This window comes from Dermochelys coriacea, chromosome 7 (genome assembly GCF_009764565.3).
Source record: "Dermochelys coriacea isolate rDerCor1 chromosome 7, rDerCor1.pri.v4, whole genome shotgun sequence".
NCBI classification, from domain to species: Eukaryota; Metazoa; Chordata; order Testudines; family Dermochelyidae; genus Dermochelys; species Dermochelys coriacea.
In genome coordinates, this window is record NC_050074.1 from 107776851 (window position 1) to 107790543 (window position 13693).

The window sequence follows — 13693 nt, forward strand, 5'->3', positions numbered from 1 at the left end:
ACCAGGCTGAAGATTGTCTTCATCATGGATATCCAAGAGATGCACCATTAGACAAAGAAAGCAGTTTGTCTGTCATTAAAGTCCTAATGCTTGTCTTACATACCTAATCCTCTATTATAGAGGATGACTTAGAGGATGAAGAGGTGTGCAGAATGCTACTTATCTAGCTTATTCTGGTTATACTTCTAACCAGATGTACTTGTCCATTTCCATATGGCAAATTCTTAAAGTAATATCAGGAAGAAAATATATTCACTACTTACCCTAAATATACCTAACAGAAGCCATCTCATAAAAATAGATCCTGCAACATGTTACTCATATGAGTAGTCCCATTACACACCTGCAAAGGTGCTTTGCTGAGTCAGGATCAGTGCGCTCAGCACCTTGTAGGATTAAGGCCATGTGTACATGTCTACGGGCCCAACTCTGCAAATACTTATGTACCTGAGTAACTTTACTCTTGTGAGCAGTTCCATTAAATACAATGACACTGCTCATGTGAGTTAAGTTACTCATATGTGTATTACTTGAGCAGAAATGGCATTTCCCCTTACCACGTTTCTGGCATTACCTGTAGAGAAAGCACCAAGTAAATAAAATCATGCTTATTTCCAAGTTTCAACGAAAAAATTTATTTACAATAGAGAATTTTATTTAAGAGACATGCATTTTTTTTTCATTTTTCATTTTATTTTACAAATCAGCAAATGCAGATCAAGTTTACACTCCTTAAGGCAAGAGTCCCCATGCAAGTAATACATGTTTACATTAAATCCAAAAGATATCCAACATGGGAACTCATGTACGAAGGGAAGGCTAGGATCAGCAACTTGAAATTTACTAGAGAACTTGACCATCTCCCTGATACAGGAACTTTGAGATCAACTTGCTATGAAATATACTATGAAAATGCAAACGATAGCAAGAAATTCTGATAGTCATCTTAGTACTGCATACAATTAAATCAACTTTATTTAGAAAGAAAATACAGTAGTGCATACGAAAAAGTGAAAATACAACCTGTCCACATCAATATATGGACATCAGTGTGCCAATGGTCATATTGCACTCAATATTGAAGTCCAGAAATTTGGTTAAAAGTTAGCTTTTCCCCATTTTGGCAATCAGTTCATCACAAATCTTTGTTAATTCTTCTATCTCTTTATTCTAAAAAACCAAACAAAACAAATTAATAGTGCAAAAATATCTTTTAAAATATAAACATTTAAACAAATATAAACATAAGGCATCTTTTGCATTTGGTTTTAGGAAAAAAATCTTTTCACCACTAATAAGAAAAGAAAGATAGAAATGGATAGTACTGCCACCAGTGCAGCAGTGTCAATTTAGCAGGTCTGGTGAAGACACGCTAAATCGATGGGAGAGTGCTCTCATGTCGATTTGTATACACCACTTCCCTGAGAAGCATAAAGGAAGTCCGCGGGAGAGTGTCTCCCATCGACACAGCGCAGTGTAGACACCGCGGTAAGTTGATGTAACTACGTCGACTTCAGTTATGTTATTAACGTAACTGAAGTAGCGTAACTTAGATTGATATACCATGGTAGTGTAGACCAGCCCTCGGCCTCTATTACCTCCCCATTCCCATATGGTCTGGCAACACTGCCAAAGCATAGTTCTTCTCTGAAAAGTAGGTAGGGGTCCTAACTGACAGACAGCTAATAACTGTGACACTACTAGTCTTGTAAATTCCAATAAATATGCGTGACTTAAAAAAAGGATAAAAGCTGGTGCAAGTACATGATTTAAAAACAAAGTAATTGACAAAGAAATAAAAAAATTAACATTCTACAGAATTAACCACAATTTCTGTGCACTAAAAAACCTTTTAGTGAAAAGGAAACAGATATAGCTTAATCAAAGTCTAACAGGAAAATATACAATTTGTAACCCAGCATATAACACAATGCATTTTATAATGAAGCAGGTATGACACAAAAATGTTTTCCTCTGATTTAGCCTTCAAATTACCATCAGAATCATCATCATCAGGGGGTCATTCTGTGATTCTAAATTTGTTCAGACAGGTTAACTGCATTAGCTAGAGCAGGGGTTCTCAAACTGGGGGTTGGGACCCCTCAGGGGTTGCGAGGTTATTATGTGGGGGGTTGCGAGCTATCAGCCTCCACCCCAAACCCTGCTTTGCCTCCAGTATTTATAATGGTGTAAAATATGTAAAATATATATATATATATATTTAATTTATAAGGAGGTGTTGCACTCAGAGGCTTGCTGTGTGAAAGGGATTACCAGTACAAAAGTTTGAGAACCACTGACCTAGAGCAACTGTTGCTGGCAAAATGCATCACTGTAACTGAGTTTTAGTACAGAAATGCTTAAATTACCTTTTGTTCCAGTGTTCTTTCCAATGCATCCACTTTCAGCTGCTCTTTACGGAGACTGGCCTGATATGCTGCTTGTTCTTGTTGAGCCTTGCCTCGGACTTGTGCAATTTCAGCATTGGCTCTATAGAAATACAGGTTTCTCTGGTGAATGTTAATTCTTGCAAAGGGGAGGACTAAGGCTAACGACAGCTAAAATAGATGTGGCGGATGAATGTGAATGGGCATTTGCTGGGCATTTGAATGTGCCCTTGAAACTTTACAGCCACCTTTCACTAAGATAAAAAGATATTTCTGTCTCATTACAGAAATCTGCCTCCGGATCTGCCTTGAATAGAGACTGTGAAACTCTTTTTATCAACAGTTTAATCCTGAGTTAACTGTTCTAGTGCCACAAAACTGATTTCACTTGAAGCACTTTATAAACTTCTGACCATGACCACCTCCGGTTTCCATGAACTAGACTGAAGCTGGGAGAGCCTTGGAGAAGTGAACCCAAATGTCACTTCATTTTCGACATAGATCAATTTTGGTGTTAACATTTTGGAAATATCTCGTGTGTCTTAGTTCAGATAATTATCATAAGACTTAAATGTAAGTGGGCACTAGAAACACTTACTTGATCTTACCGAACTAGCAAAGAAACCCTCTGAAGCGGTTTGTCTTAGGAGGAGGCCCTTCATGTAGTCCCATTTCATAGAGCACCATTATCATTAACCAAATGGTTTTGCCTTGTTCTCTGTGATCAGTTAATATAGTGTTGGTATTAGTGCTCACTTGTCACCAGGGATTTGCCCCCCTTCCCCACAGAAAAAAAAAAAGAATAACTATTGGTGATTTATTAGTCCAGGCCCTCTCCATCACAGATGAATATGTACTCTGTAACATAAAATATAGGCATACAGTGCTGCAAGTCATAAAATATTAGGCCTGTCTATTGAGGATGTTCCTGTAATCTAAACACCTGAAAAGGTAAACACTCAAGCAATTACCTGTCCAGTTTTTCTTCAGCATGAACTTTGAGGGCTTGGTACCTCTGCTCCTCTTTCTTTACTCGTGATAAATACTCCTGTGCACATTTCTTTAACACTTCTTCATTCTTAAATGAGCAGATTCAAGTGTCAATGGCATATCAGAAAACAAGGTGACAGTTTTCAGTCTGTGCTGGTGAAATTACAGGATTTAAACTCCTGTAGCAATATATTGCTACATGCACAAGTCATCTGAGGCAATATTTTATGATCCCAAAAGTTACAATACTGCACTTCGTAAGCTGTACTTGAGTGAAATTATTTGTTTTACAGGTTAGGGAGCCCCACTGCCCTAAGCCTGTACAAATTTATAAGAAGACATGGTCCTCAATCAGAAGAACTTACAGGCGGAATTCCAACAATGCTAGCTATGCATGAGCCATCTCTTAATAAACAGATAATTCAAATCACCATTAACACAATTGCAGTTGCTGTGTAGCATATATGAAGTCGTTCTTCTATAATACTCTAATACTTCTGGAGCTATTCCCTCAAAATCAAGCATAAACACATACAAACATACATCCTCCTCTCACCCCCCATTACAATCTAATGTCAATTTGTAACTTGGACAAATGACTCAAAACAATGTCAGTAGCTAAAGGTAAGCAATATTTGTATATACCTATAAGAGAGTTTCTTTAGTTTTTTGGAAGGAGGAGAGTTAAAACTTTGACTTACTTTCCGAAATCCTTCCAGAACCTCTTTCATTTTTTCATATCTCCTAAAGAGGTCTGCCAGTGATTTCTCCACAGAGTTCAGGTCTGCCAAAGCTTGTTCCTTCTCCACGATTAGCTGCTGGACAGTATGATGGGAGACAGATTTCTCTCTCTGTTCATCCTCTGCAAAAAAGCAAGAGTATGGAATGGGTTATGTTAAGAACACTGAATGACTATCACCTGTAGTTTTTATGATACTCTGCTGTGTAGCTTGTATTAATAGTTAAGTGTTTGTATTGGATCCAGAAAAGGCATTATACAGAGGCATAATCCTATGCTCGGTATAATTTCTCTAGTTATAGATTTTATTTTTGATGTGAGAAACAAATGTGATCATATCTTGACACTGATGATTTATATAACTTTGAACTCGGTTGTTCACATTAAAGAAAGAGAGGTTGTTCACATTAAAGAAAGAGAGGTTGGATTCTCCCTTTTTGCACCAAAGAGGAGCTAACCATAAATAAGTTCAATTTCTGCACTATATTGATATGTGACATGCATTATTTGTAATGCTCAATCTTAATGCCTCCTGGCATAGTGATTAATCGAGTACAAACTCCTGGCTTCATTTAATTACTTTTGAGAAAATAGGCCTTCAGTTTATGTAGAACTGAGATATGATTTTGCTGTGTATTGTAGGACAATGCAAGTCAGGAAACTTGGCACCAGATTTATATTTTCTAAATTCATCTGTATGATAAACATAGGAGTCAAGTAAAATGGCATCTTTTTTGATCTTCTCATCTCTGTAACTTCAAAACCAGGAATGAAGTCAAGGAAGAGCCTGATTCTATACAAAATATTCCACCACTCTTTTCTCCAAGGGATGACTCAAGAGATAAACTGACACCTTTTTGCAAATATAGAAAGGAAGCTCTGATATTCTGTTTCTTAAAATGCTTCATTTTTCATACCACAAGCTACGATTCCAATGTTCCATATTTCAGAGTGCATTCTGAATAGTTACACATTGTAAAGAAAACACAACTGTGAAAGATAATTTTATACTGTTTTCTTAAGTCTGTTATGGAAGTTTAGATGAGGTAACAAGTTCTCTTGCAACTTTCCGAAGTGTTTTTTTCAACAAGCGATCTAGCCCTATTGTGTTTGCAAATATGGCACAGAGGTCAATTTTTAATTTGAATTGAGGCTGTAGTTTGAAATAAAATTTTTGAAGTGCAATTCAACTCGGAAACATGACAACATAGAAATGGCACTCTCATACTTGGAACATCTTTCCTCCTGGGTATTCAGAGGTTTCTACTGCTTATTTTGTTAGTCCTGCTGAACCAATGCAGTTGAGAGAAAGTGATCTGGTTTTCCATCTCGTCCATCAACTGAAAATGGTTTACAAAGTTCCAATCAGTAAATTAGTGCAAACTCACTGATAGCACTGGCATTACACAAATGCGGCTGAGGGCATAATTTGGCCTGCAGACTTGTTTTTGTTATGGGTGATGTATGAGATGCAAAACCAGAGTGGTTCTCATGGTGAGTGAGCGGATGTGGGAATTAGAATGACATTCTTTCACTTGTAAACTGTACATATCTGATAAGGAGAAACCATTGAGAAACACTGAACCCCAAAATACCATGTCACTTTTCAGAGTTTCCCTTTAATAATATTTTAGAAATCACTGTTAAGAAATTCTACGTACTTGATTCAACTGTGATCTCTAAAAAAATTGCTGTGAATATCTATAGACACGAGGGAATAAAGGGAGAACCATTTCCATTTTTCATCCCTTGTTTCTTTTCCCAGTCTTCTCAGGGGTCTTCTGCTGAAGTCCCATCATAATGTTAGTTTTTATTTCTGTTTTGTTTTTTTAAGGATCAAGGATCACATGCTACTTAAGGGCCTGATCCTGAAACAAATCTGCAGGTACAGGCCCATTCTCCTGCACAAAATCTCACCTCCTTGTGATTCCATGCAAGAATAAGGGTCCATATGTGTGGAACTGTTGCAGAATTAATCCTTTACCATATACTTAAGTGGCAACTCAAAAAAACAAAATTTTGCCTTTTTTTTCAATGTCAGCAATCACACTAATCCCTACGATATTTCAGTGACTTCCTTCTCCTTCTGTCTCTAGGGCAATCTGCACTGTAAAGAATTCACCACACCCCTCTTCACATCCATAAATGAAGTTTCTTTCCCTCCACCTCCTGGAATTTTGGCAGCTGCCCTATATCAAGAAGGGCTGGACCAGCTCCCACCAAAGCTGATCACCATCATCACTCTCTTCAGCTGGCCAGTGGAGATTAGAAGAGTGACAGTTAGTGTTCATTTCACCTGCCTCATGTCTTGCATGCTGTCCCTGTCATGCCTTCATGCCAACATCTGGCCAGGTCCCAAACTTAGATCTCCAAAGAAGGAGAGGAATTATTTAGGTGGTACAAGGATAAAATGATAAGGAAAATGTAGACTATCAGGACAAAGCTTCCTGAATGTGAGCTCTAGGAAACTTAAGAACAGTGTCCTAAGGGAAATGTTGAAAGCCCCATTGCTTGAGACATTTTAAAAAGGGTTGGACGAAGTGTAAATATACACTATGGAAACTAATCCAGCATTTCCTAGGGTGAGATTGGAAGACCTAACAGATATTTTCTATTACTTAACTTCAGTGACTTCCCTGCTCAGTAGTACTGTGCAGCTAATAAACTGCCAGCAACATCCTAGTTAGATAATTATTAATAAATATTTATATACAAATATTTATATACAAGCTTATATAATTCCTTAATTAAAATGGCTTCTTCATCACTTGAACTTGTGCTGTCCACAATCACAAATAAGAAAATCCTCCTTTATACTTAGAAGTGATATTTTTATTGAAAGAGCCAGAGAAAAACAGATACTAGCAAAAGAAAGGTATTATCCAATATCTTTCAAACCTATTTTCAATCTCTGTTAACATTTGCATTATTTAATGGGGATGAGGCAAATACAAAGAATAAAAGCAACCAAAAAAAAAAAAAGAGAGCAATATGTCAAAGTTGGTGAAAAGCACTACTTACCAGGTTTGCCTGTTTGTTTGTTTTGCAAGCAAATAGCAAGAAGCAAAAAAAATGGAAGCAAAATAGAAAATCAGGGAATTTGTTAGGAAAGCAGAAATAAATTAATGCTCAACAACCAAATTCTTTTGTTTTTATAAGGAGATTTTTAAAAACATCCTTTAATTTTGAAATATATGAATAGGCTTTTGGAGAGAAAATTACAAATACATTTCTATTGCAACAGTGAAAAGTAAACACAAAATAGACCTTTAGGGAAAAAATTATAGATGAATATGATGCTCATGAAAGCAAAGGACTATTGCTGAAATGCATCCTTCTACACAGGGCCAGGACAAGTTAGCACTTGTTAGTACTGCAGAGTAGTGAATTTTATAATGGAGAATTGTCTTGAGCTCAACACAGTGAAAACAAGGGCAGTGCAAGCTTTCTAACACAGTTCAGTTGATGCACTCCATCCTGATCTGCAACACTGTTACTAGTCCACTCTATGAGCCTCTCATGAACAGAGCATGCTGTGTGTGTGTGTGTGTGTTTGTGTGTGTACACAAACGTGCAATAGGTGCTAAGGCAAACAAACTAATTTAATGAAAAAGAAAGCAAAGACATATAGGCAAAAAGGCACTAGTTGGGTATGGAGCTATGTATTGACAGCTACAGTGCTCTGACCCACACAATACAGATCACTGAATGGAACTACTTGGATGAGTTAAATAGAGCAATATTTGTCCCTACATGTATAAACTAGCAAATTTAGGACCTGCTCCCTGTCCCGCTGAAGTCAATGGTAAAATCCCCATTAATGGATTATATAGAGAGACAAGATATTCTAGAAAAGCTCTATTAGGACCTATTGACCTAATTGAATATTCCTTCAAAGGGATTAGAGAACTAGGTTCAGTTGTAATTAAGTCGACTTCTAGTAGATGGCTTTATAAAGAGATCAGAAGGATTCAGTCATAAATAGAAACAATTCAGTTGAGTGTACTCATGTTGAAGTACACTATTTTCCTTATTTTGTTTTATCATTAAGGCAGCTTTGCTTGCAACAACAATGCACAGCTGGCTTTTCATGAGTACAGTATAGTATATTGCCAATCAGCTTTTTTTCTACATGCTAGATGACCCTATTTCTTATTCAATTAAGTGAGCTCATCTTTATCCAAAATTAATAACATAATTTAGAGCCATGTTTCTAAATAGCTGCTACAGATCCTGTTTTGACACAACTAGACACAGTTCAACAAGCATCATCAATTTGTATGAATTCAAAGTATAAGGATTTTACTGTTTGCTCTGTGATCAGAGATCAGAAATTTTAATTATTCTTCATTTGTTGGAAATAATGATATAGAAAACAGCTGCAGGTCCTTAGAATTTACTCCACAGTGACACTACAGTAACTCCCCACTTAACGTCCTCTCGCTTAATGTTGTTTCGATCTTACATCCCTGCTCAATTACAGAACATGCTCCATTTAAAATTGTGCAATGCTTCGCTATAACGTCATTTGGCTGCTTGCTTTGTCCATAGCTGGCAGCTCCCCTATCAGCTTCCCTACATCCCCCTCCCACCACAGCGCCTCCCGCCCACTAGCAGATCCTGGGGATCAGCACCTTCCCCCTCTTCCCCCAGCCTCCTGACCTCCACAATCAGCTAGCTTGCGGTGTTCTGGAGGGAGGGGGAAGGGGCAAGGACTCAGCGCACAGGCTTCCCCTCCCTCCCCTGCCTCCTGAATGCCACAAACCAGCTGATTGCTGTGGGCAGGAGGCACGGGAGGAAGGGGGGAGGAGCGAGGAGTAAAGGGGGATCGGGGGGAAGAAGAGGTGGGTTAAGAGTGGGGGCTGGGGGGGAAGGGGTGGAGTGGGCGGGCCGAGGGTTGAGCCCCCCACCCCTGGTGCTTGCAGAGTAGGGGAAGCTGCCGCTGCTGCTGCACAAGTGCTTCTCCTAGCCTAACGCACCTTCAGCCTCCTTGCCTGCCTCATTCTCTCCAGTGCCAGTGGGCTGTGCCTGTGTGGGGTAAGGTGGGGGCACCTCCCAACTATAGGACTGTGCTGTATGTACAGTATGTTTGTAAACATACAACACGTGCACACTAACCCCCCATCCCCAGCAATTCACTGTAGCTTTATGGCCCAATGGCTCTGCTCGGGAACAGGGCTCTACAGCAAATGCTTGCGAGGCTACCAGCTGCCTGCAAAGAAGCTGCGGGTGGTGCACAGCAGAGGCCCTGCCTTGCTGTCTTGCTACAGTGACGATTGTAGTATTAAATTGCTTGTTTAAAATTGTTTAAAATGTATATAATGCCTTTTGTCTGGCAAAAAAACAAATTTCCCTGGAACCTAACCCCGCCGCATTTACATTCATTCTTATAGGGAAATTGGATTCGCTTCACATCGTTTCACTTAAAGTCGCATTTTTCAGGAACATAACTACAACGTTAAGCGAGGAGCTACTGTATTTCACAGCCAGCAATTTCCATTCACCAAACATTACATGATATAAAATTGATACCAGTGTATCAGTGAAAGGAGCTCAGGCATCTTAGTTATGGGTGCCTAAAGAGGCTAGTTATAAAATAAATAGATAGGAGCAGCTTTGACTGGGATGTACAGCTATTGAATTATATTTTATTTATAAATGTCAAACACTGAATGTTCATCTTCAGGCAAAGGCTAAAGATTTTAACAACACAGTAAGCTGCAAACTGAAAAATTGTGTGTGTATTTTAAAGTAAGCCATCTGTAATGGGCACCCATTTGCTATTACCTACAGTGTCCCTTTTCTATAAAATGCCTGTGCTGTACATTTGCTTGCATCAGTAATTTATTATTATTATTATTACCACCATGCTGCCTAGGAGCCCTAGTCATGGACCAAGGTCCCTTTGTACAGCTCCAAGCACTAACTGAACAAAAATTATGTCACACTGAAATTACTGTGTAAGTGGAAATAAGTAGTCCCATACAACATGTAGAAAATAAGGTGCTCTAAATAGCTTAAAAGTAGAACTTGAAATAGTAGTCACTGAAAAAGAGCATTTTGGTGGTTAACTATTCAAACTGGCTTGGGAGAAAAGGACAGCTGTAGTATCTGACCAAATGTATGGGCAGGTGAGACTGAAGAACTTTCTATGTTCCTGTTGTGGCAGTTCGTTCCTGTGTGGAGGCTGAAAACAGACTTAAGTATTGGAACATAAAAAAAGGAAATATATCCTCAGCAGGGCCGGCTCTAGGTTTTTTGCCGCCCCAAGTGGAATGCTGCTGAAGCAAAAAAAAAAGGAGGGGGGGCGGGGGGCACAGAATGCCGCTCCTTGAAAAGTGCCGCCCCAAGCACGTGCTTGGTTTGACGGTGCCTAGAGCCGGCCCTGATCCTCAGCCTCCCTGGCTATGTGCTGCAAAACCCTAAAAAGAAGACCTATCTGGGATACTGGATTAAAATATTTGACACAGGAAAAAGCCAACTCAGTCCTGGGATAGATTAATCTTGGACATGAAACACAGGAAGCAATTTCAGATTGTATGAGAAACCAGCAAAGTCACATTTGGAAGGCTCTAGTGCCTGATTCTCCACAGCATTGAGCCAGTTTTATGCTGTTGCATCTCTACCAACTTCACTGGAGACACACCAGCATAAATCTAGTCTAAAATAGTGGAGAATTCAGTCCAATGTGTTTCCTGCTATTATAAAATGTCCATTACAAATGGCAGGGCACCAGCCAAAGGCAATCCAAATTAAACGGGGATTTAAAGCTCTTAAATTCAAAAGGGTCAGAGAAGTTAGGTCAGCATTTACTGAAGTGGAGTTTAAGACCTTATTTTGAAGTCACTTATGCAATGCTTATTTAAATTTTTCACCTGAATGGCAAGAGATGCACAGTGCTGCAGTGAATGAAATCAGTGATTTGCAGGGGAGGGAATGTATCTCCCCAAGTTCCACTATTTACGTCAAAAGAAGTTGAGATTCGTCGGTGCAAAATTAGTCAAATTATTAATCATTATTATTATTATTGTTTGCTTTGGGTGAAAACAAGCAAGTCTGTTATATTCACCGGTTTAAATGAAATATGTTTAACTCATGTTCTGAGCTTCTTACTCACTTAATCCTTCCACAACATCCAGCCCATACATATATGCAGTACATGTGGGGAAGTGCCAACATTACAAAAATATTACTCTAATTTTAGCAATATTAATAGAGAAGAAATGATAAAAATAACCAAAACATTTGGGGTCATGCAATATGATACATAAAAATTGAAAGTGCCAGTTTCAACAGAGGGTAACGCAATGACATTTATAAATGTCAATGATAATACACTAGTAGATGTAATGAAAACTTTTCTCATTATCAGTCTATTTGTAAGACAGAGGAACATACACATTACATGCCACAAATATAGAGCTTTACTTGGTATTCCCCATGACCATTCTCTGCTATAAATAATGCTATATTGTAAAGAACAGTAGAAATACCCTGAGCACATTACAATACAACTACTTTCCCTGCTCTTTGATGAAATCATTAGTCCGAGCTGACCTCCCTTCTGAAGCTCACATTCCAAAAGAAATAGATATAAGTTTATCTCCGATTGGCCTACCTTTTCTGGCCCTCGGAGACAAAGCTCCAAATGAAGCATCCTGCTGGACACATCACTAGCCACTCTCCCTCGCCTAGCAAGCTGAGAACCTTCTATAACAAGAGAGTCAGAATCTAAAGATAATATGGGTTAGGAAGTCCTTCAAAGAAAGCTTTTTAAAACAGTGCCTTTTGAGCTAGGCCTAAAATGTCAGCAGAGTTCAGGAATCTTGCAATTTCTGTTTTTGAGAAACTTTGTAAGTAATCTTTTATTTGCAAGATATTTTGTGAACAAATATTTTCCAGCTTTTCTAGGGGTAGATCCGCTCATAATTTATATTCCAAAAGCCACATTAGCTTCAGTAAGTCACTCAGTGTTTGGCCCCTAATGATCTCTGATCTGGGAGTGGAGTTAATTCACGTTTTTGCTGGGATAAATGTATCAAAAAAAGATGGCCTCTGTTGGTGTAAAGAACCAAGTTTTGGTACTAGTAGTTACGAAAAAAAAGTTGTGTGTGTCTGGTAAGAGTAATTTAAATGACACAAATGCCTTTCTGCAAGAAATATGTTTGAATCTCAGCCAAAATAGTTGTGCATTCTGGACGTGTCTTCTATGGAATAGCTTGCTCTGGCGTAGAAGAGAAATCTTGGACAATCTTGAATGCTTCAGATTATAGTATCTGCAGAATGGAGTACATATTTTTCAGCTTAAACTAGTAGCACATAATTCTGCCCTCAGATGTATACACAATTCCCCTGAATGTCAATAGGAGTTCAACGGGTGTATCCAAGGTCAGAATTAGGCCCCCAGCCATAAACATATTTCTATGCTTTCTTCAGAGTCTACAACAGCATATTCCATAGCAGTAACACCTACCTATCATCTGAGCAATCGTCTTCTCATATTCTGAAACTATTTTCCTACAAAAGAAATGAAAAGAAAAGCTGTGTTTGCAAATGTTATAGCTGCTAATGGCTTACTTGAATAACAAGGCTATTAAATAGCTGCACTTCTATATCATGGCAAAATGCAATACAGATCCACTTCACACACTTAGAAGCCATATAATCTCTTGTCCTTTTTTGTTTGAGGCTGTTGCATTATTATTGACTCTCTGAAACAAAAATAAGTGAGCAATAAATTCAATACAACCAAGCAGTTCAAATGTTGATTCTAATTTTTTAATTTGCCATTTGAATATAAAAGGCAGAGAGGAGAAACTGATTTTATACAGGTTTCTTTTATTCACAATAATCCTAAAGTACTTCACCAACCATGAATTATATCACGGGTCATATTTTCATTTAGGATCTGGAGCCATGGGCAGTTTGATTCATGTCAGTGTGTGTGTGGGGGATGAGGGGGAGAAGAGAGGGTAACACAATTTTCTTCCTTTTTCTCTCTCTCTCTATTGATTGGCTTGTGTTTATTTTTACTTTAGGAAAAAGATGAGAGGCTCTCATTTTAAAGATAGCTACCAAATCTTACGCACGTCAAATACAAAGTAAGGGACATTCATTCAGTTCTTAAGACTGAAAAATCATCTGAAATAGTCAATCATGCAGCATGATTGCCCTAATTTTGTGCAATTTCTGTAAAACAATCAGCAAAATGATAATTTTATGCTTAGTCTGTATTTTAAAAAATACAGTCATATCCTGTTTTGAATTTTCTTCTTGAAAAGAGGTTAACCAAAATAAGTAGATTAAAAGTGATTTAAAAAGCTGATACATTCCTTCCCACATCCAAATCAAGCTAATGAAACAAGACTAGCCTTAGCTGTGCTTTGAATGATGAGCCACATGACTGTCTATCAAATCAAAATAACCATGTAGTTAGTTCAAAGTGCGTATTCAAAATATCCCTTTTACATTTTTTTGTTTGTATTCTGTAAAGTCGATTTTAATTGCTGCATTTTGAAAAAGTGTATTGCAAATAGGTCGCGTTACTGGGGTGGGAGAAAGCTCAAGTCCAAAAGTT

At 38.2% G+C, this 13693-nt stretch overlaps 1 protein-coding gene across 6 annotated transcripts in view; it reads right to left on the reverse strand.

The window, feature by feature from the left end:
• Positions 1 to 671: 671 nt before the first annotated feature.
• Positions 672 to 13693, reverse strand: part of TACC2 (transforming acidic coiled-coil containing protein 2) — a 180784-nt gene continuing 167762 nt past the window's right edge. For 5 of the 6 annotated variants that reach the window (XM_043518275.1, XM_043518274.1, XM_043518273.1 and 2 more), the window contains 5 exons: positions 12590 to 12633; positions 4079 to 4239; positions 3359 to 3465; positions 2370 to 2490; positions 672 to 1170 (listed from right to left, as the gene is read on the reverse strand). In XM_043518275.1, the coding sequence (XP_043374210.1) occupies positions 1105 to 1170; positions 2370 to 2490; positions 3359 to 3465; positions 4079 to 4239; positions 12590 to 12633 (499 nt within the window). In that variant the 3' untranslated portion in view covers positions 672 to 1104. Of the gene's footprint in view, positions 1171 to 2369; positions 2491 to 3358; positions 3466 to 4078; positions 4240 to 7137; positions 7147 to 12589; positions 12634 to 13693 lie in introns of all 6 variants that reach the window. The other variant, XM_043518272.1, reaches the window with a different exon arrangement.